Source organism: Uloborus diversus, chromosome 8 (assembly GCF_026930045.1).
Source record: "Uloborus diversus isolate 005 chromosome 8, Udiv.v.3.1, whole genome shotgun sequence".
Lineage (NCBI taxonomy): Eukaryota > Metazoa > Arthropoda > Arachnida > Araneae > Uloboridae > Uloborus > Uloborus diversus.
Window position 1 is genome coordinate 74,740,966 of NC_072738.1, and position 20,340 is coordinate 74,761,305.

The 20,340-nt window shown below is 34.9% G+C and overlaps 1 protein-coding gene across 1 annotated transcript in view; it reads right to left on the minus strand.

Annotated features, from left to right (window-relative positions):
- LOC129227372 (irregular chiasm C-roughest protein-like) overlaps nucleotides 1-19,806 on the minus strand; it is a 100,052-nt gene extending 80,246 nt beyond the window's left edge. Inside the window, exons 1-2 of the mRNA XM_054861922.1 lie at nucleotides 19,766-19,806; nucleotides 1,454-1,648 (exon numbers count right to left, since the gene is read on the minus strand). Coding sequence (XP_054717897.1) covers nucleotides 1,454-1,475 — 22 coding nt within the window. The 5' untranslated portion in view covers nucleotides 1,476-1,648; nucleotides 19,766-19,806. The remainder of the gene's footprint in view (nucleotides 1-1,453; nucleotides 1,649-19,765) is intronic.
- Nucleotides 19,807-20,340: the final 534 nt, after the last annotated feature.

Consider the following 20,340-nt stretch of genomic DNA (forward strand, 5'->3'; position numbering starts at 1 on the left):
TTATTTATACATTTATTAAATACATACATACATCTATATCTGTTCAAAAGCCTTATTTATTCAATGTTTTTCCCTTCAGCGAATACCTAAGGTCCTATTTATTCCCCTTAAATTAACTATTCCATACATTTACTTATCTGTTATCATATATTTAACAAATGGTACTATACTAACCAATATTTTATGCCTTTATCTATTGAATAGATGAAAAGGAACGGTTTTTCCTTTCCATGCTGTATCTGAAAAATTAGGTGAATTCCGCCTTATTACATGTATCCTACGATACTGAAGCAGTTTATTTTGAAAAAAAAAGAAAAAAAAATCCTTTTATCGTTCTTCTTACCGAAAAAAAAAAAAAAAACTTTTACAAGTAATCCATTTTTCTGTCACTAAACTCGCAATTCTGGTTAAGCTTTTGAGATAAGTCACAAATATCACGTTATTCCTCGTGTGATAAGGTCAATGTAGCAGGTGTCTCACAGAAGGAATTATCAGTCACGACGACAAGCAAAGACACGGAACATAACCCACCAAATAAAAGCATAGCAGAAAAAATATCTGTTGCAGATCAAGTGAAAACTGTTCTGACGTGTTATACCCTAACACTAGACAGACGATTTTTTTTCACTAAGTGAAGTAAACGGAACCGTGTGTGGCGGAATGGATGGAATAATATTTTCGAAGTGAGTATTTTGAATTATTTTTACGATGCAGAGTTTTTGCTGAGTGTAATTTGAACTTTTTGGAAATAAGGAGAAAATATCCGACAACATAGTTTAATGAAGTCGATCGCAGAATTTCTAAAAAACAAAGCACTTACTAAACAATTTCATACACTGCGATATTGAGTTGCTTTGCAGAAAGTAAAAATGCATGAATTAACTTGAGAGTGTGGTAATCAAATCATGTAGAACAAATGATGTGTGATGAACGCCTACGACGAACTTTTGTCGCAGCTGCAATGAGAGGGAAACCATCAATAGCCGCCGACAAAATTTGAACATGTTTGTGCCATGCTTGAAATTTGTTATCAATAAAAAACCGTTAAGGTACATTATTTGCTACGCCATTTAAAACAAACAATATACTTATTATTGAATTCAAATATACAACTTTGATACATCTGTGCTTTCAACTGTTAATTCTACTAAAAAGAATGATTAGCATTAGTTTTTAATATTACATATAGTAAGGTAACTTTTAAAACAATAAAAAACATTGCACTAAGTTATCCGTTCGAGAACTGCAGTTTCATGCTTTTTAGCACTTATCATCCCGGCATACGAAGTAACTGAGCTGGAAGCGGAAAAACCTCTTAAGCAAACCAAGAGAGCCAAAACAAACTGGTAGTTAATGTAGAATAAGCACTCCAGACGAGTGACCGCAGCAATGGTGCGGTTCAACTCTACGATTAAAAGCACACATGTACATGAAGTTTTAGAAGCATTCTTACCTTCGTCGTCGCTTCCAACCATGGTGTAACGCGGGAAGCCCCGTAGCTCGCGGTCAGATCCGAGGCCGAAACCATTCCGCGTCCACTGCAATGTGCCAACTTTGTTGAGTACTCTACACGGAAGAACAGCTGGCTTACCGACAATTGCCGTCCGGTCCGCCGGCTCTATGGCGAATACCTGTGGTGGTTTTCCTCCTAGAAGAAGAAATACGTAGTTTACATAATCATTTTTACATTATTTAAAAAAAACTTTTTTAAATTATAAAGTGTCATAAATCAAGAAAGGTTCATTATGATCATAAAGTGCTCTTTCTTAATGGCAACAACGAAAAACGCCTCGACCTAAGTTGGAAAACCTGGCAGTAGTTTGAGTACTGAAGATCCTAATCATAGCATTACGACGCTGCCAGGTTAGGTTTGCCACAACGTGCTTACATGAATAGAATATGTTCCTATGCAAGTATCGCTCAATTTGTATTTTTTTTTTCTTTTCGGTAGCAGACGATATGTTCCAACTGCTGATAGGATGTTGGAATATGAAGATTCCATGTTCCTGAGGATGAAATAGACGATATCAGGACAGCAGACATGTGTTTTATTTTAATATTTAGAATATTTGGCATTTAAATGCAACATTAAAATAATTCCAGTTTTTTTTTAATCGTTTTCCAAGACACCGAAATCTTGTGTAAAATACCAAGCATGAAAATACCCTTGACAAAACTTTTGAGACGTATTTCTGATTTTCAATGCGTGAAATAAGATTGAGGAGGGGGTTAAAATATCTCCAATGCTACTCTTGAATTTAGTTACTTAAAATCTAAAAATTACTTAGAACGTTTTAAAGGAACGAAAAGGATGGTGTGAGCGTTTTCAACAGCTATTCAAAATTCCCTCTGCATTAGGAAAAAACTCAAACATATCCGATTAAAATTTATTTTGCCCTATGTAAAGAAACCAGAAATACGTAACTGGAAACAAGATGTTTAGCCAAGTCAGAGAATAAAAAAAAGCAAAGAAATAACTCAACTTCTACCGAGTCAATCAATTCTAGAAAGATAAACAACGCACCAAATATCGTCTGCGGAACACGTCTTTACTTGAGAGTGCGCTGGGAATTCATCACTGGAAATTCCTTTTGCAACAAATCATCTCCCAGTTTTATCTTCTTGGAAATGAAGCCGACTTGAAAAAACAACGACCGGATACTTTTTCGCACATTTATCCTTAAGCTTGTTTAGACACGTAAGTTTTTATATGCTAGTTGCTTGAAAACATCTAAACTTGATGGGCTGTGATGCTCTGTGTTTCCTGTTTTGAAATTACCAAAGCTGCTAGCAGGAAATGATAAATCCGGGAAAGTAAAGAAATCTTACTTAAACATGACAAGAAACAGTTCTGGGCCAAATCAAAATAAGAATGATTATGAGTTATTTCCCTAAGTGCTTAAGCAGTTAAAACAAGTTCAAGACTTCTTATATTTCTTCCGTTTTCTGAGGGATGGTTCTCAATTCAGCAAATGGCGATGTAACACTTTGACGTCGCTGCCAGGTTAGGTTTGCTCCAATTATATATTGCATATTTTGCAATTGCTTGAAATAGTCATCTTATCAATAATTGCGCACAGGTCCGGATCTGCGCACCCACGGTGGGGGTGGGGGTGGGGGGCAGGTTCTTAAGGGGTCTACCGGCCCAAGAAATTGAAGGGAAAAGAACTTGATGAACAACCATGATATAAGTTTATGACAAGATCTTTCGCTAACCTTGCATTAATTTCCATAAAAAATAAATAAATAACAAAAAAAGAAACATTTTTTCGTCAAAATCAAACGTTTACATTTTATTAAACACATAACTCTGGAGAACGGAGAACGACACGTATTACGTACCTTATTATTGAGATTAATGACTACACATATCTTTTAAAGATGGCAACCAAGGGCTCCTTATCTACAATTCATTGATATCAATTTTTAAGGGAAATGTTTGGCCATTTTATTGGAATCGAAACTTCTTCTGTTAATAAAGACATTCAGTACACTTTTACTTCGTATTAAAGAACTATATTCACTGCTATGATTACACATTGAAGCAGTATTATGAAAAGTGACCGATGCATCATTTACAGTACATAATAAATGTGTACTTCTTAACTGCTTGAAAAAAAAAAAAGAAAGAAAACTGTAAATAATAAATGACTAAACTTGTTAGAAAATTGAAAATTGCAAAAATATGGGACGATTTTAAATAATAAGATCAATGCACGTATTTTACAAAGAATTAAAATTTTCGCAACTTTTAAAACAATCAAACTGTTTTCAGATTCATCAAAATCATTTTACGCACTAAAAAACTAAAATAAACTATCTAGCCATCATCCAAAAATCTCGCTACTTTTCAGGTACTGAGAAATCGGGAAAAATCCTACATACCATCAGACACATTAGAATATTTGCCCATCACGTTTTGCGTAACCGCAACTGTGTTTGAGGTAATTACTGCCAGAGAATGTCCATTAAGTTGGCGACAAATTGCAGTACTTAGCAAATTGAGGCCAACCCACGGTTGATGCTTTTGAAGTGCACCCAATGCCTAAGAAAATGTTTTCATGCTTTATGAAACCAAAATATGTACGTCATATAAATTTCGAATTGCTTTACCGTCACGTTCTCCCGAAGATTCTGTGCTGGGTTATTTGAAACGTTTCGAATGCTTTGATAATTTTATCGATTTACCTCTTCCGCTTTAAATGCGAACAATCTATATATATAATTCTCTTACGTGCCGGCAAATGAAGGGGTGAATTTCTAAACCTCTGTTGGCAACACTTCGCCGATAAATCATGTAAACAAACTTCTACGTTGTTTTGAAATCTTGAATCACAGAATACTCAACGAACTTTTTTTTTTTTTGAGATGAGTTTGAGTCGGGCTGTGGCCCATTTCAACCTTAATCAGCAAAGAAAAGCTCAAAGAAGGCAGGAAACCGTTCTTGAATCCAATTTAAGACGAGCCATTTCCAGAGTTGTATTCTCTGATTCGCTGCCGATAATTTTTAGCGGCTGGGGAATTTTCAGTCAGCAGTTCCTTCAACAGATCAGGTGCGTCACACAATGCCGGTAACCGCACCTTTCCGTCATGGCAACATTTAGTATATTTATTTGCAGTATTACGCTCTTTCTGCCAATAAAGAGCACCACAAAATTCGCATTCTTCACACATTGCTCCACAATCATGTTCATCGGCAATGTTGTTTTGAACGCGTAGGCGCTTTGAGCGTCGTCTATTCTCTGCTTCAGTACGACAGTTCAGTTCAAAATGAATAACCGAGAAAGAATTTACTTTATTCCTTTTATTCTCAGCTGAAAGGTTTCGCCAAATTTGTTTAGGGTTATAGTAGTTTTAGTATTGTGCAAGCAAAGTAGCCTTGGCGAGTTTTCGCGTTTTTAGTTAAACCATTTTTTGTTCGTGACGTGGCAAGGATTCAGAATAACAACAAGAAGGACAAACGTTTGAGAAAATATGTTTGGTGCTCTCTGAGCCTGTTTTTAGTCATGGCCAGCTCTATGTGGCATTATCAATCTATATATATAATTCTCTTACGTGCCGGCAAATGAAGGGGTGAATTTCTAAACCTCTGTTGGCAACACTTCGCCGATAAATCATGTAAACAAACTTCTACGTTGTTTTGAAATCTTGAATCACAGAATACTCAACGAACTTTTTTTTTTTTTTGAGATGAGTTTGAGTCGGGCTGTGGCCCATTTCAACCTTAATCAGCAAAGAAAAGCTCAAAGAAGGCAGGAAACCGTTCTTGAATCCAATTTAAGACGAGCCATTTCCAGAGTTGTATTCTCTGATTCGCTGCCGATAATTTTTAGCGGCTGGGGAATTTTCAGTCAGCAGTTCCTTCAACAGATCAGGTGCGTCACACAATGCCGGTAACCGCACCTTTCCGTCATGGCAACATTTAGTATATTTATTTGCAGTATTACGCTCTTTCTGCCAATAAAGAGCACCACAAAATTCGCATTCTTCACACATTGCTCCACAATCATGTTCATCGGCAATGTTGTTTTGAACGCGTAGGCGCTTTGAGCGTCGTCTATTCTCTGCTTCAGTACGACAGTTCAGTTCAAAATGAATAACCGAGAAAGAATTTACTTTATTCCTTTTATTCTCAGCTGAAAGGTTTCGCCAAATTTGTTTAGGGTTATAGTAGTTTTAGTATTGTGCAAGCAAAGTAGCCTTGGCGAGTTTTCGCGTTTTTAGTTAAACCATTTTTTGTTCGTGACGTGGCAAGGATTCAGAATAACAACAAGAAGGACAAACGTTTGAGAAAATATGTTTGGTGCTCTCTGAGCCTGTTTTTAGTCATGGCCAGCTCTATGTGGCATTATCAAGAACAAGATCTTTTGAAGCAGTGTCAGTTGTGGCTACCAAACGGGACATTTTTAATTGTGTATATGAGGAAGTTTTCTCAGATTAGAATATATAAGAGTGTAAATATGTAAATATATATAAGAGTGTAAATAATGTAAATACATCCCTCGGGGGAGCCTGTAACCCCTAGAGGGCGCGTCCCCAGGTGGCGGATAGGGGAATGCCTTCATTGGTTTTCCAATGGGTGGTAGAAGGGAAATAAAATACCTTCCGCGGACCAACAGGTAGAAGTGCAATCTCTCCAAAGCAATGACAGACACTTTTGTATCTATAATGGTAAAGTTGTGCACATTGCCAAGGCAGTCATCTTACATACAGCAAAGTTAAACTGTCGAAAATCTGGCTAAAGCAGACAAATTAACATTATGAACGTAATTTTCATATTGGTTAAATGGATGGTGACCTAAATGCAATTACCAACTTTAATTTTTACGGAAAATTTTAGCTAGGCTAATGTATTGGCATACAGCGAGCGAGCGAAGCGAGCATGGATCGCGAAGCGATCCACAGGGAACTGCGTAAGCAGTTCCGGGGGTTGGCGAGCGATAGCGAGCAGGGGGCGATAGCCCCCTAGTTACAATTTAATGTGTAACAAGTATTTGCTAAATGTGCTGTATTCCATTCAAAATGAAATCAAAATGTTCTATTTATATTCTAAAGAAAATTTTTGTTTGAAGAACAAGGCGCGCAGTGTTTTTGGTCTGCTGTAATATCTTATACAAAATCTACGGTTTAGTGGAAGATTTTCGTAATAGTAAACTACAAGAAGATGCGAACTTGATACTTGAATATGACTTTGAAGGACATAACTTACCAGCCAGATCTTTCAATTTGAAACCTACGGCTACACGCTAAGAGATGGAGTGAGGTGGAGGAAAGACCCTTTAATTCGATTTTTATACAAAGCTATCATTAATTATGCTTAAACCTCTGTTTTTCCCAACAGATTGTAATTAGGTCATACAGAATTTCAAACCTCTTTTCCTCGCGCTGTGAATTTTTGCTTTAAAACACAAAATTAATTTTTCTTGAAATTTTTTTTTTAAAAACCTTTGTGTCTATTTATCGTTTTTATTATACCATGGCTGTTGGAAATGATTACATAGAAATAATAGGAATAAAAAAAAGTCTATTAGCCATATTTTTATTCCGTGTTTTTCATGTTTCTTTTACCCAGGCACAGGGGCGTGCACAGTGCACAGGGGGAAGGGGGAGAAGGAACATCTGTTGGCCCGGGGGTCGATCATGAAGGGGGCCCAATATTTTTTTAATAAGGGGTGAAATATAGGGGTAAACAATATGGAGGGGGCACGTAAAATCATTTGCGACGGGGCGCCGAAATTTCTGTGCACGTCCTTGCCCAGGCAGGTATAGTTCCCGTCATATAGAAAAATAAACAAAAGTTAAGAAGTGAAAGCACTTGTAAACATGAATCTGTAGAACATACAGTTTCTCGTAAAAGAAAAGATTACTTATTATAGACTCTATATTTTTTAATGAGGACTAAAAATTTCCAGGAAAAAGACCGCTTAAAAACCGTCCGCCGAGAGGAGTTTTGATTTATATTGACGAAACTAATGATCATTCGTACATAATGCTCTACAGAAAACAATTTAACAACCAAAATCAACTCTAACTTCGAAAACAAATAAGCAGGAAGTAAAACGAAAAAATCCGTTTGAAAAATAAACTACCTGACGAGATTTAGACAGCTTGAGAAATGTTGGAGTATAAATCCGCGTCTTCACCAATCATGGATCGAAGCGCCTGCTATGCAAACGAGTACAAGACGAAGGTAGGAGAACTCTCTTTCCGACACCCCCCGTGGAAAACTCTATCAGCATTTGAGGGAAGACGAAATCAATGCAGATTAAAGGAAGAAACCGTTCAAGCCCCTAGCGAACATAAATCTTTCCATTATGATGTAGCCCATAACCATTCGTTATGAAGATATATTCGTGCAGCTAATGGTGGCTTACCACACTTGGCTGTAATGGGGCATTGTGCGTGTGTTTGTTCCGATAATGAGGGGATAACGAAAGTTTCTCACATCGAGGGGTTATTTCTGGAAGGTGATAGTTGTGTTTGGTTGAATTGACAAATTCTGCTCCGATTTACAATGGAACTTAAAAGACTTTTTGGTGTTTCTGATCTTTAGAAAATTTTAAAGTGGCAAATTCATTATGAAAGAGATTGTAGTCAATACAATGGGACTTAAGATTTAAAGGTGTTTCTGATCTTTAGAAAATTTTAAGTGGCAAATTCATTATGAAAGAGAGTGTAGTCAGTACAATGAGACTTAAGACTTGCTGGTGTTTCTGACTTTTGGAAAATATTTAAGTGGCAAATTCATCATGAAAGAGAGTGAAGTCAATACTACAATGGGACTGAAAAGACTTGCAGATGTTTCTGATCCTTAGAAAATTTAAAGTGGCAAATTCATTATGAAAGAGAGGGAAGTCAATGCAATGAGACTTAAAAGACATTCTGGTGTTTCTGATCTTAAAAATATTTTAAAGTGGCAAATTCATCATGAAAAAGAGTGAAGTCAATTCAGTGGAACTTAAAAGACTTTTAAGTGTTTCTGATTCTTAGAAAATTTTAAGTGAAAAATTCATTATGAAAGAGAGTGTAGTCAATGCAATGGGACTTAAAAAATTTACTGGTGCTTCTGATCTCTAGAAAATTTTTAAGTGGCAAATTCAACTTGAAAGAGAGTGCAGTCATTTAGAGCAGTTTTGAACCATTTAAGTTTTTCCACTTAAAGTTTTTCATTATTTTTGGTCAATAATTCGGGAATTATTTTTTAAATTGTTGAAATCAGGGTTGCGAGTCGGAAGTCGAAGGTTTAAAAATCCAAGAGTAGGAGCTGGAGTCGTTCCTTTTCCCTCAGAGTCTAACTCTGCAAGTGCTGCGGAGTCAGAGTGTGTCATATTTTGGGGCTGGGGTAAAGGAGTTATGGTAGGAGTCGAAGGCTCTAAAACCCCTGGAGTCGGAGTCGGATATTTTAACTCCGACTCCATAGCCCTAGTTGAAATTGCTCTTTGCGATACTATAAATAATAGAAATTGTGCGATGTTGTAAAGTTAACATGAGAAATCTCCATATATATAACAGCGAAAGATCGAGTAATGCTCCTGTCGTTACAAACTCGCGCCACGGCATGATAATTTGATAATATGTTTGGTAATGTTTTGCATGCAAGAAAATGCTTCATTTTGACGAGGCTGAACTAGATCCGGTCACTTAACTGTTTTACTGGTAAGGCTGTCATTTTGGGAGCGTGAAGAAACGAAAAAGTGGACAACAGTGAACACAATCTACTGGAGTTTAGGGTTAATGCACTGGAGTTAGGGTTAAAATTTCAACTATCAAAATATCACCAAACAGGCAATTGCGTCATTAAAATGTAGAAGAGTAGAAGCAATTTTCACACCTTGACGGGTGACTTTCTATAGTTTTAAATATTTAGAATTATTTTTCTGGTTTAAAGTAGCATTTCCCTTTTATTAAGATAATTAACTTTACAATCTATTTCTGACGCGACGCTAAATCACTCGAACTGCACCAAGCTAGTAATTCCTTTAAATGGATTTTAGAATTATTATTTCTTAATTTTGTACAACTAGCAAATTTTAGAAGTGTTTCTTTCATTTTACGCCAACAAATACAGTAAAATGAAATTTCTGAAAAACTGTTTATACTACAGATTACAGAGTTTTTACTATCTGCTGAGAAATGCGGTAAAAGTTTCTGTTAGAGAGGTACTTGAGAATATATAAAAACAAAATTTATTAATAACTTTTTAATTGCAATTTTAATAAACTTCGGATATTCATTCACGTATTTTTAAATTTAGCTGTTTTTTTTTTTAATTTAATGTTTTGTAAAAGGATTTTAAAAGGATTTACCAATACAATATCATTTGTTAGTGCATATTAAATCGAACTCGAATAAAGTTTTGAGAAGGTCGTTGTTTGCCTCATTAAAACGAAAACCCGATGATACATGCTGCAAAAATGACTGTTATGGAGATATCAGGGAAAGTAAAAATGAATTCATTTACTAATAATAAAACTGAAAGTCAGTATATCTAGATATCTGGATCTCTGTATGTCTGTATGTCTATTACGCGCGTAGCGCCTAGAATGTTCTGCCGATTATCATGAAATTTGGCACAACATTAGTTCGTGCGATTTTGTTCTTTTTCTGTTCCAATTTTAAGAACATTTTATCGAGCGAATTAACATGGACGAGTAAATTACCATAACGTGGACGAGCAAATTATCATAACGTAGACGAGCAAATTATCATAACGTGGACGAGCATATTACCGTAACATAGGCGAGCAAATGAACACAGCAAATTGGTGAGAAATTCATCATCCATTATTTGTAAATACACATGCGAACTAAATGACCTTTTAATTTTCTACTACGGGCAAAGCCGTGCGGGTACCGCTTGTAAGTAATAAATAAATAAATATATTTGTTTTTATCAGCACAACTTAACAAAAGTGATTTTATATACAAATATGACTCATACGAAGCAACATCAACTTCATGCGGAAATATGTTCACAGAGATTTCATAACATACTGAGCAATGATTAAAAAAAGGTTTGAAAATTTTCCACATTGTTATTATTTTTTTAAAGGCACGTTTTTCAACTTTACTTGTAGGATAACATTTTTGAATGGAAATTAAATCAGCTAAAGTACTTTCCAAAAATAACTGTAGTAGAGAAATCCGTGCAAAGCAAAATTAACATCACCTATTGTTTTTTTTTTTTTTTTTGCTCTTATAGATTTCATGATAAGTTCGCACTCAATCTTCGTCCTAAGACAAAATCACAAGACATCTGTAAAATTTCACTTCTTCCTTTGTTCCCTAATCAAACAAATTCATTTTTCCTCCTCCACATGCAATTTCCAGCCTTCCAACAAGCGAACAGCGTTTATGATTAATGAGCTTTGCACGCTTCAACCATCAGAATTTGCCAGAAATAATTTATTGTTATAAAGCCTTCAACGGACAGGGGAAACTCACTTGGAAAACTTTTCCGCTGTTCTTTCGATAACGTTAGAAGTACTGTCATTTTTAGCTCCCCGCAAGGCGTTAAAACTTTTCTTTATTGTGAAATGTAAACAATTTTTTGAAGACGCAGCAGCGAGAGGTGGCAGAGAACTTGCATAATTATGAAAACCCTTCCAACTAGAACTTCTGCCAATATGCATGCGCTTTATTGCATTCTTTTTATTTCTTTCCCAAGAAAGAAGAATTCTGAGCATTTGGAATTTAAGTATTTCCGACTTTCTAACACAAGTGGTTATTTTTTCTATGGTTGAACTTTTTATGGAGGTGTCTGAAAAGTGTTTTAACTAGACACTGAGGACTGTTTTTAGCATCTAGAGCTTGCAGAGAAGGTTAAAAAACAATATACTATCAGACGTCTGGATAAAATATGTTGGCTTTACAAAATGTCTGTATAAGTAGAGCTCAGATTCTGAATAAAAAAAGTGCACTTTATTTTTAAAATCCTTCAGAAGTTTATTTCCTATTCATATTATAAAGGACTATTCTATTTTTCCATTATAATGCGTAATACTTTGTTCTGTAAAGTATGTTTTATTTATAAGATTGAACAAAAATAAACTTACGCTTTACAATGTGTAGTTTTATGGTAGAGATGGATTTATAAGAAGGGATAAAGGGTGTTTATTCCATGCCACACTTGTTACCATTTTGTGACTTATCACTATTTTGTTCAGGATGTTATTACGTTAGCCAAAATTTGTGGAAGATATTACACTAACTTTGCGTCATGAAGTGTTTTCATTGTTGAAAATGAAGTTAAACGAATGATTTCAAAAAATGTAACAAAAGGGGAAACAAAAGTAGGTTGCATTCACAGAGGACAGTTAATGTTCCGAGAAGCATTGCAAGATAACAACTGAGCTACATTTGACGGACGCGTTTTTTTCATCTCTCATGGAAATTTTCCACCTACTATTTCAGTTTAACAACTTTAAAATGATATATATCAATCAAAGGTATTTCCATTGAACGTTAACTCTATGAACAGAAGCTCCATCACATAATTTATTTTTCTAAAATCTATCATACGTCTGTTTTAGTAAACTTAGAAAGCAGAATCTTCATTTCTTTAATCATAATGTATCACAAACTTGAACTGAGTTGCTTCAACTCGTGTAGTGAACAATGAATTACATTTCTCAAGATGATGTAGTGCTACTTTTCAATATTTGAAACGAATCATCTGTTATTCCATCTTGTTGCCATTTCTTACTTCCATTATTTCTCCAGATGCTAATCGTTAATGACTATGTATTTTAATTTATGTCCAAGACTTTAGTTTGCAGCTGCTAAAGATATTAATTTATAAAATCATTTATTAATTTATACCACATTTATAAAATCTGTTTAATTAATGGATATATAGAAAACTTAGGAGGAAATGATGAAACAGGGAAGATAATAAATTCATCAATTTAGGAAGACATAGGATCTAACTTGGCACCTATACTACGTTTTGAAAAGCAATAACATCTGGCTCCGTTACATAAAAGAAAGTTTTGTTACTAGTTCAGCAGTAGTAGGGTTCCCCTACAAAAGTCTCCACATAAAATGCGTTTGTTTTTTGCGATGTTTTTTGAGACTGGGATGTCATGAAAATTTTTAAACTGAATGCCTAGTTCAAAACTGCACTGGTAATTAATTCCACCCGCAAACGTGCTGTTATTTTTTAATCAAGCTCGGGTTGATGAGTAGGTCATAATAACTAACGCAGCAAGAAATTTCTCTTCTGGTCAGAAAAGGACCTGCCTCTAACTAGCCAATGCTAATACTTGAATATGAAAATAGAAGCGGTGATAATTAGGTTTTAATTTTACATACACATAAACGGATACATAAAGCCGATCAGATGATGAAAAAAGTGCTTTAAACAGAAGGTAATGCTTTAATTTTCATTATTGGAGTATAATTTAGACTTTCCGCTTAGAGATTTGGAGCCGAGGACCACCACCTTTCCTACTCCACTGCATGATAATAATGGCTGAGATGACCATAGATAGCTACTGATAACTGGTAGATACAAGCTGCCTATCTGAAACATGAGTAGATAGATTATTAATAAAAATCAATTCACTGCACGATTGCAATCGTCTGTATTTAGCGAAAGTTTGAAAAATGTATAATACCTTAAATCTATTTTGTTAAAAATTGAGATGAAATGCCAGCATCTTAGATGTGTGAAATGTACTTGCACCATAGGAAGCAAGATTTTATGAAGCAGTCAGGGGTGCAAAGAACTCAATTTTTCAGGAGGCTGGAAATTCTCAATTTGCTGAATGGAAATCCCAATTTTCCAAATTATGATAATATTGCCGAATGGTACTCCAAATTTTGCCGCATAGAGCTCTAAATTTCGCCGAATGATAATAAGTTTTGCCTAGTCAGACAAAATTTGGCATTTAAAGAAATTTCTGGAAGGTCACAGTGACCTCTTATCGAGGCGCCTCTGAAAGCAGTTACGGTGCAACTATATTTGGGAGAAGGAAGAAAGCGTTTATATTCTCTATAAGAGAGAAATCGTGAAATGCACAAAAATAAAGCTTTCTGGGCCAATTTTTGTTTTCTTCAAAATAACAAATTTCGTCATAAAATCAACTAAAAATATTAACCACATATTAAGAGCTGATAGTCGAAGACATAGTCCTGAATCCAACCACAGAAAAGGCAACCTGGAAATTCAGCAATCTGCTGCTACTCCCGTTCTCAACACACACACAAGAAGACATGTTTACACAAATACCACAAGATACTTTACGGTTCTCTTAACCAACCATAGCCCTTATAACAATCCTCGGTTAAGCTCCTTTAGAAATACGTGACCTAACTCCGGACTTAGCGCCAACTCTGAGGAACTCTCTCAGGAAAAGCTTGACGTATCCGATTTCCGTCCACAAAGCAGCATCTATGCATGTAATGAGAGGGGGGGGGGGGATAGAATCTCCAGCGATACAGTCGATTAGGCCGAGGCCTGCTCAATATGCATGTAAATCCCGGAATGCATTACGTACGCTGCCGAATCAGCATATCTTGCGAGCTCTTAGTGCATATTACGCAGGCCGTCGGAGTTGGGGTTTGATTTGTTAAAGATTCGCGTCACGGTTGGGCGAGTCATTAGCCCGCAACACATGGAGGCGAATCTCTCATTTTAACGAAGCTGCGACGGTATCGTTGCAGTGGTGGCCCGAGAAGGCATTTCGATTTCGGGAATGCATCTCTCAACGACTTATTTCTCAAGTTTTGAAATAGTGAATTTTTGGAAATTTAGTCGAAGATGGGCTATAATATGGGTGTTTCAAATAGTTTGTCTGTGGAAATTTTCTGTGTAATATTTTGAGATAAGAATCTGTTTGGTACGTTATAAAGAATAATTGTTATATCGAACTGGGGTTATGGATTGTAGGCAAAATAAATTTGAAATCAACTTTTAAAGCAACTGAGACGGTATCGTTGCAGTGGTGGCCTGAGAAGGTATTTCGATTTCGGAAATGCATCTCTTAACGACTTATTTCTCAAGTTGTGCAATGTTGAATTTTTGGAAATTCTGTTGAAGATAGGCTATAATATGGGATGTCTCAAATATTTTGTGCGTGGAAATTTTCTTCGCAATATTTTGACATAAGAATCTGGCACGTTATAAGGAATCATTGTTATATTGAGATGTGGTATGTATTTTAGAGAAACTAGTTTGAAAGCAAGCATCAGGGAAACTTGGACGGCTTCGTTGCAATAGTGACCCGAGAAGGCATATTTCGGTTTAGGGAATGCATTTCATAACGACGTATTTCTTAAGTTTTGAAATGGTAAGTTTCTGAAAATTCTGATAACGAATGAAAAGTGGTTATAATAGGTGTGTTTCAAACGTTTTGAGCGTGGAAGTTTCTTCTCAATACTTCGAGAAAAAAAAATCTATTTGGCACAGTATACTAACCATTGTTCTACTAATCTGGGGTACGTGTTGTAAGAAAAATAAATTTTAAATCCTCAGGGAAAAAATTCAGTTACAAAATTTTGGATACTTTATTTGTCGACAGATATCAATTATTTTATGAACGAATTCTATTCATTCACAATTAAAAGTACATAAACACGTGTAATGCTTTTTGAATTTTAGTTTACACAACTCTTTAGAAATAATATTTCCTGTAATTGTTTTACAGGGGAAAAAACATATTTAGTTAAATACGGTAGAAAGGCAGTAGTGACACATTAAAGGATAATAATACACAAATTTCGATAAAAACACACAGAAAAATATAATGAAAGTTGAATCAGAGAGATTGAAAACTATTTTTTTTTCTGAAATCTCATATGAGAAATCTTTAGAGATAAAAAAAGGTTAAAAAAATATTAAACGGTATTGGAGCATAAAAGAATAATTTAAATTAAAAAATAAATTCCAAAGATTAAAACAAACGAAATAATTCAAAGTAATAAAAAAAAGTTGTTTGCTATAGTTATGACTCAATGTAAAATTTTTTTTTTAAAGCAAGTGTTTTCGATAATTTTAATGGAGGTGTAACGTTGAAACCAAAAACAGTGTTGAAAACATAAATATAAAAATAAAAGAGTTTTAAGAAAAATCTAAAAGTAAATTCGGAAGATTTAAATTCGTTCTACTTCCTTCCACATCTCGCCATTGCATATTCTGACAACATAAACACAACTGCTCCTAAAAAAGTGTTCAAGTCTTATAAGAAAGGAGTGACAAAATCTCCAAGAAACAAAGTACCAAAAATGACAATTTTACCAACGAAACTCCTCAAACGCCACTTTCTTGTTTATCCATGGAAAAACATACAGACACACATACGAAAAATAATTTCTTGAATCTTTAAAAGATGGTTGAGGGAAGTTTTCGAAATCAGAATTTTCGATTCTTCCGCAACCACCCCATTCCAGACGATCTCTTGTAATTTTCGTGAAGTGTTGCAGGTAAGATTGCTTCTCGGTGAATGTAAATAGAGTCTCAGAAATTTGAATTGCTGATGTCCAGAATAAGAGAAGCAAGTATCGTCTGCATAGAGCTTTTTAAAAGCACACTATTTATTGTGGACTTCTACTCTTCCGCTGTTGTTTAGGAAGAAATTTTGAGCAAACTTTTGGTAGTTTTTCATTTTAACTGGTAGTATTCATCTAGATGGAGCTATCGGTCATGTTTTGTAAAACTTAGATGTTTAGTATAAACTAAATATAGGCAGACTTTACATGCTTAGGCATAAGTTCAAAACTTTGGAAAGGAATAAAGAGTGGGCTTAAAATGCTGTTCGAATCATATATTTCTAGTATAGGATTACATTTAGGATTTGAGAGCCAAAAGACTTGCTTTCTTAACTTTTGACAAAAGTGTGAAGATCAATGACATTCCTTTGAAACAAAAGGAGAAAAGAAAGAAATAAGAAAAGTTTTTGAAATAACTTAAATATCAGCTCTATGACGTATACTTTAAGAAAATGAGTAAAATTTAAAAACAAAATGTATAAAAAAAATAAATAAAGGAAATAAATTGTATGAGGAATAATTAGTTTTGACTTCTCCAACAAATCCTTCTCCATTTAGTGGAAAATGTCTTCCAAAACAAAACTAAAATGTCCATCACGTGAACGTAGCTGACGTTCTATTAGCTCTTACTTTGACAATATAGAGTAAATACTAAAAAAATAAATTATGAATGACTAGTTCCCATATGTACTAGTTTGAAATACCAAGATAGAAATGTAAAAAGTTCAAAACAAAACGTCGTAATGGGCAATTATGGGGCTATAATAGATCAATCTCTTTTGAACTTTGAGTATACATTACTCATTAAAAGATTAAAAATGGTGTAAACAGGAAGTGAACTATTATCAAAACAAAGTAATTTTAGAAACTAGTTCTTAGTCCTCTGCGAGAAGAAGGAAGCTCTCGATTCGGAAAACGTATTATACAGAAAATTAATTTAAATTACAATTGATTTTTTCGAAACATAATTTTCCGACTAAATTGTGAGATAAAAGTTTACTTTTAGTACAATCGTTACAACAAATATCACAAGACATTGCAGCTAAAATGTACTAATCGGCGCTTTAATGATTAGAGATTTTTCTTTTGTTATTAAATATGGCTTTACTTGAAGAGGAATCTGCAAACCACATATGCATACATGCATTTGCTGTTTTAGTACTTAACATAAGTGAAGTCCGCAAGATGTTTGCGTTGTTTACAAAATGCACTTACTGCCAGATAATTTTTATATACGATATACAACTGTCTGCCCACGTTAGCGATGGAATTGGCAAGCAGTCAGTTCAGATGAGCCTATCTGAACAAAGGGGAAAAAGGAAAGATTTGAAGCGTGTACTTCATTCATTTCAACGTGGCTCTACTTAATTTAGTGGCTAATGCACATCTAAAAAAGTCAAGTTGCTATGCCTGCAAATTGCGCCCATTTCCGCCTGTAAACCGAAAGTTTGCCTTTCCATCTCATCGGTGGTCAGACTGTATATATCTTAATTTCTCCAATAAGTCTGTTATGTGGATTTACAAAAAAAAAAAAAAAAAAAAAAAACAGTATATATTTATTGAAAATATTATGCATATTATACCATACGGAGAAAAACTTAACTCAGCAATACAATATTCGATTATGTGATACATTTCATTGTTCCTGCACAAATACGAATGTTAAGGGAGCACAATCCATTCATTGAAAAAACTGATAGTAATTGGATTGTTGAAGGTTGCCATTCAAATAAGTATTAGTTTAAAATCACTTTCGAAACCTTGATGGTAGCACAAATAACGTCATATTCAGAAATTCAACTCACAGCCAGAACGGAATCTCGTTGAGGCACGGAATTACAGCGAAATATTTTTTGAAAGCGCGAATTTTCTTTCCTTTTGACAGATATTTAAATTTTCCTTTAATGGGGTTGTCGAAGTGTCAAACCATCACTGGTTTCTTTACAAATCTTTCCTTAAGTTGACAAAATTATCTCTTCTTCTTCTTAACAAGTACATCGGATTTTGAGTCAACTAAGCCATATCTATGTGACGTAAACATTTCTCAAATGTTAAAAATCAAAGAACAAAAACCGCCTTTCCTTTATGAGCCTTTTCCTATTGGCTCCATGGAGACTCCAGCGTAGAAGAATGCACCATTCTGCTTCAATTAACTTATCTCAATTATAATCATCGCTCACTTAGAAGCTAACTGGTTCACACAGCGAACTCCTTTAAAGCGAACAGCATCATCTAATAATACAGAGCAAACCCATTAAGAGTGCCTATTTTAGAAGTCGAAAAGCTATAAATGGGGGGAAAGCTACCATTCGAAAAGGAGAACAGATTGTCGTACTCATGGGGTTGCAGAGGAAATAGCATTATGTTCTGGAATGGAAAAGTTGAGCGGTCGGGGGGTGTATGGATCCCTTTCCCGACGTGTCAGCCAAGTTTTGTATCGTATCAAAAACTAATTAAAAGTTTCCTCCCCTCTGCTTGGGGATGTTGCCCACCCCCTTCTGCGATTCGGAGAAGGAACGGATAGTTTCTTTTTCTTTTCCAGCGGATTTTATTAATTAATGGAAATTCATCTTCTTTCTATGACTTCCGGTTGCAGAGATAGGAGTTTTAGGCACCAGTTCTGTCAGCCGGATGAAAAGGAAGGGGTGCCGGATCATAAAAGGGAGATGCTTGCAAATTGAATCCGGGAAATATCGACCTAGATTTAGTTTTGAGGGTTTTACTGTCGCCGAATTTTAAATGTACGTTGAATATTTTAGCAATTTCCTTGCTTATAATGCAGAAATTTCATATAGTTGTAGAGTTTCATGAATTCGCGGAGCTTCATATAAGCTTGGATATTTATGAAAGTTTAAATATTCATGGAATCTTAGCTACAGAGCATCTCAGGTTTTTGTGCAGTTTTTGCGTGGAGCAACTTTTAAATTTTGTGTAGTTTTAGAATTTTGTGCATTAGTGGCAAACCATGCATTCTATGAGTCTCTTAATTTCAGAATTACTAAGTTACTTAAATTTAAATTGCATTTTTGAGCTACAAAAAGAATTCCTGGGCTGCCCTTTTAAGCTACGCAAAAGTATTTTAGTGCTGTATTTTTGAGCTGTGAAAATACATTTAGGATTACTTTTTAACTGCAAAAAACTGCACTTTTGAGTTTCAAAAAGTATTTAAGGACTATTTTTCAGCCACGAAAACTAACTAAGGATTGTATTTTTGAGCCACGAAAAAAAATCTAAGGACTGTATTTTTGAGCTACAAAAAATATCTTAGTCTATGGTATATGGCTATTTAGTCTATGGATGCCAGACCATGAATGATACATAGTTTCTTCAACTGTTGCAACACATATCACTATTGTTACAACCAGAGACATTTTAAACGCTATTTCAAAAGTACTTCTGTCATTGAAAACTTTCAATATGGCTCCCACTTTTAGTCGAGCTTATGTTGACTGCACGAACAAAAAATTAGCACCCTTGAAAAAAGGATTAAAAAACAGTTGGAATTTCAAAATTCAAAATAGTACGCTACTTTTCTCTCCCTGCCATATTCGATCTCATCCTCTAAAAGTTAATTTTATGAATGGAATTGATCAGCAATTTACTCTGTTTTCGTAAAGTTTACTCCTATCAAAATGGCAAGGAGTTTTTTCATACTTCGAAAAAAAAAAAAAAACTACCGATATCTCTGGCTGCAACTATGTTCTGAGATATGGATCCACATTATGGGCAGAATTAAAATTTCTGAGATATATCATGGGTAACATTGCATTGCTTACCCGGGTAGGAGCTAGGCGTGTTTTGAGCGTTGACTTTGGGAACACAAGCCTCCAGGAACATTAAGGAGACGAACAAGATTGTCGTCAAAGGAAAATTCTGCCAGGATAGCCTCCGCATTTTCCGACTCAGCCACCTGTGGATGAAGCCTCTTGGTCTCCTCATTTGTGTTTCTGTAAGAAAAAGAAAAACACTGCTAAGTAAATTACTTTTTGCTGGGCTTTAGTGTAGACAAAACTAGTACATTAGTGAAATTATCGTTTATCGCCATTGGACACCAGAGCCTTTTTAGCCGGCGACATTCTGCAACAGGATTTGCGACAGCATAGAATTTGTCGCTGTTTTTGGTCAAAGTAACATGGGACCTACATATTTGGCGATATTACACATTATTTTGTCTTCTAAAAATTATCCCATTGCACAAGAGTAGAAGTTCCATTAAATGTAAAATAATCTGCCATATAACAAATTAAGCGATTAAAATGTAAAATAGTCCTTCACTTTCAAAAAAGTAAAACAAGCTAGAAAATGACATGAAAAGTTTCACTAAATTATAAAATAATCCAGCAATTAAATT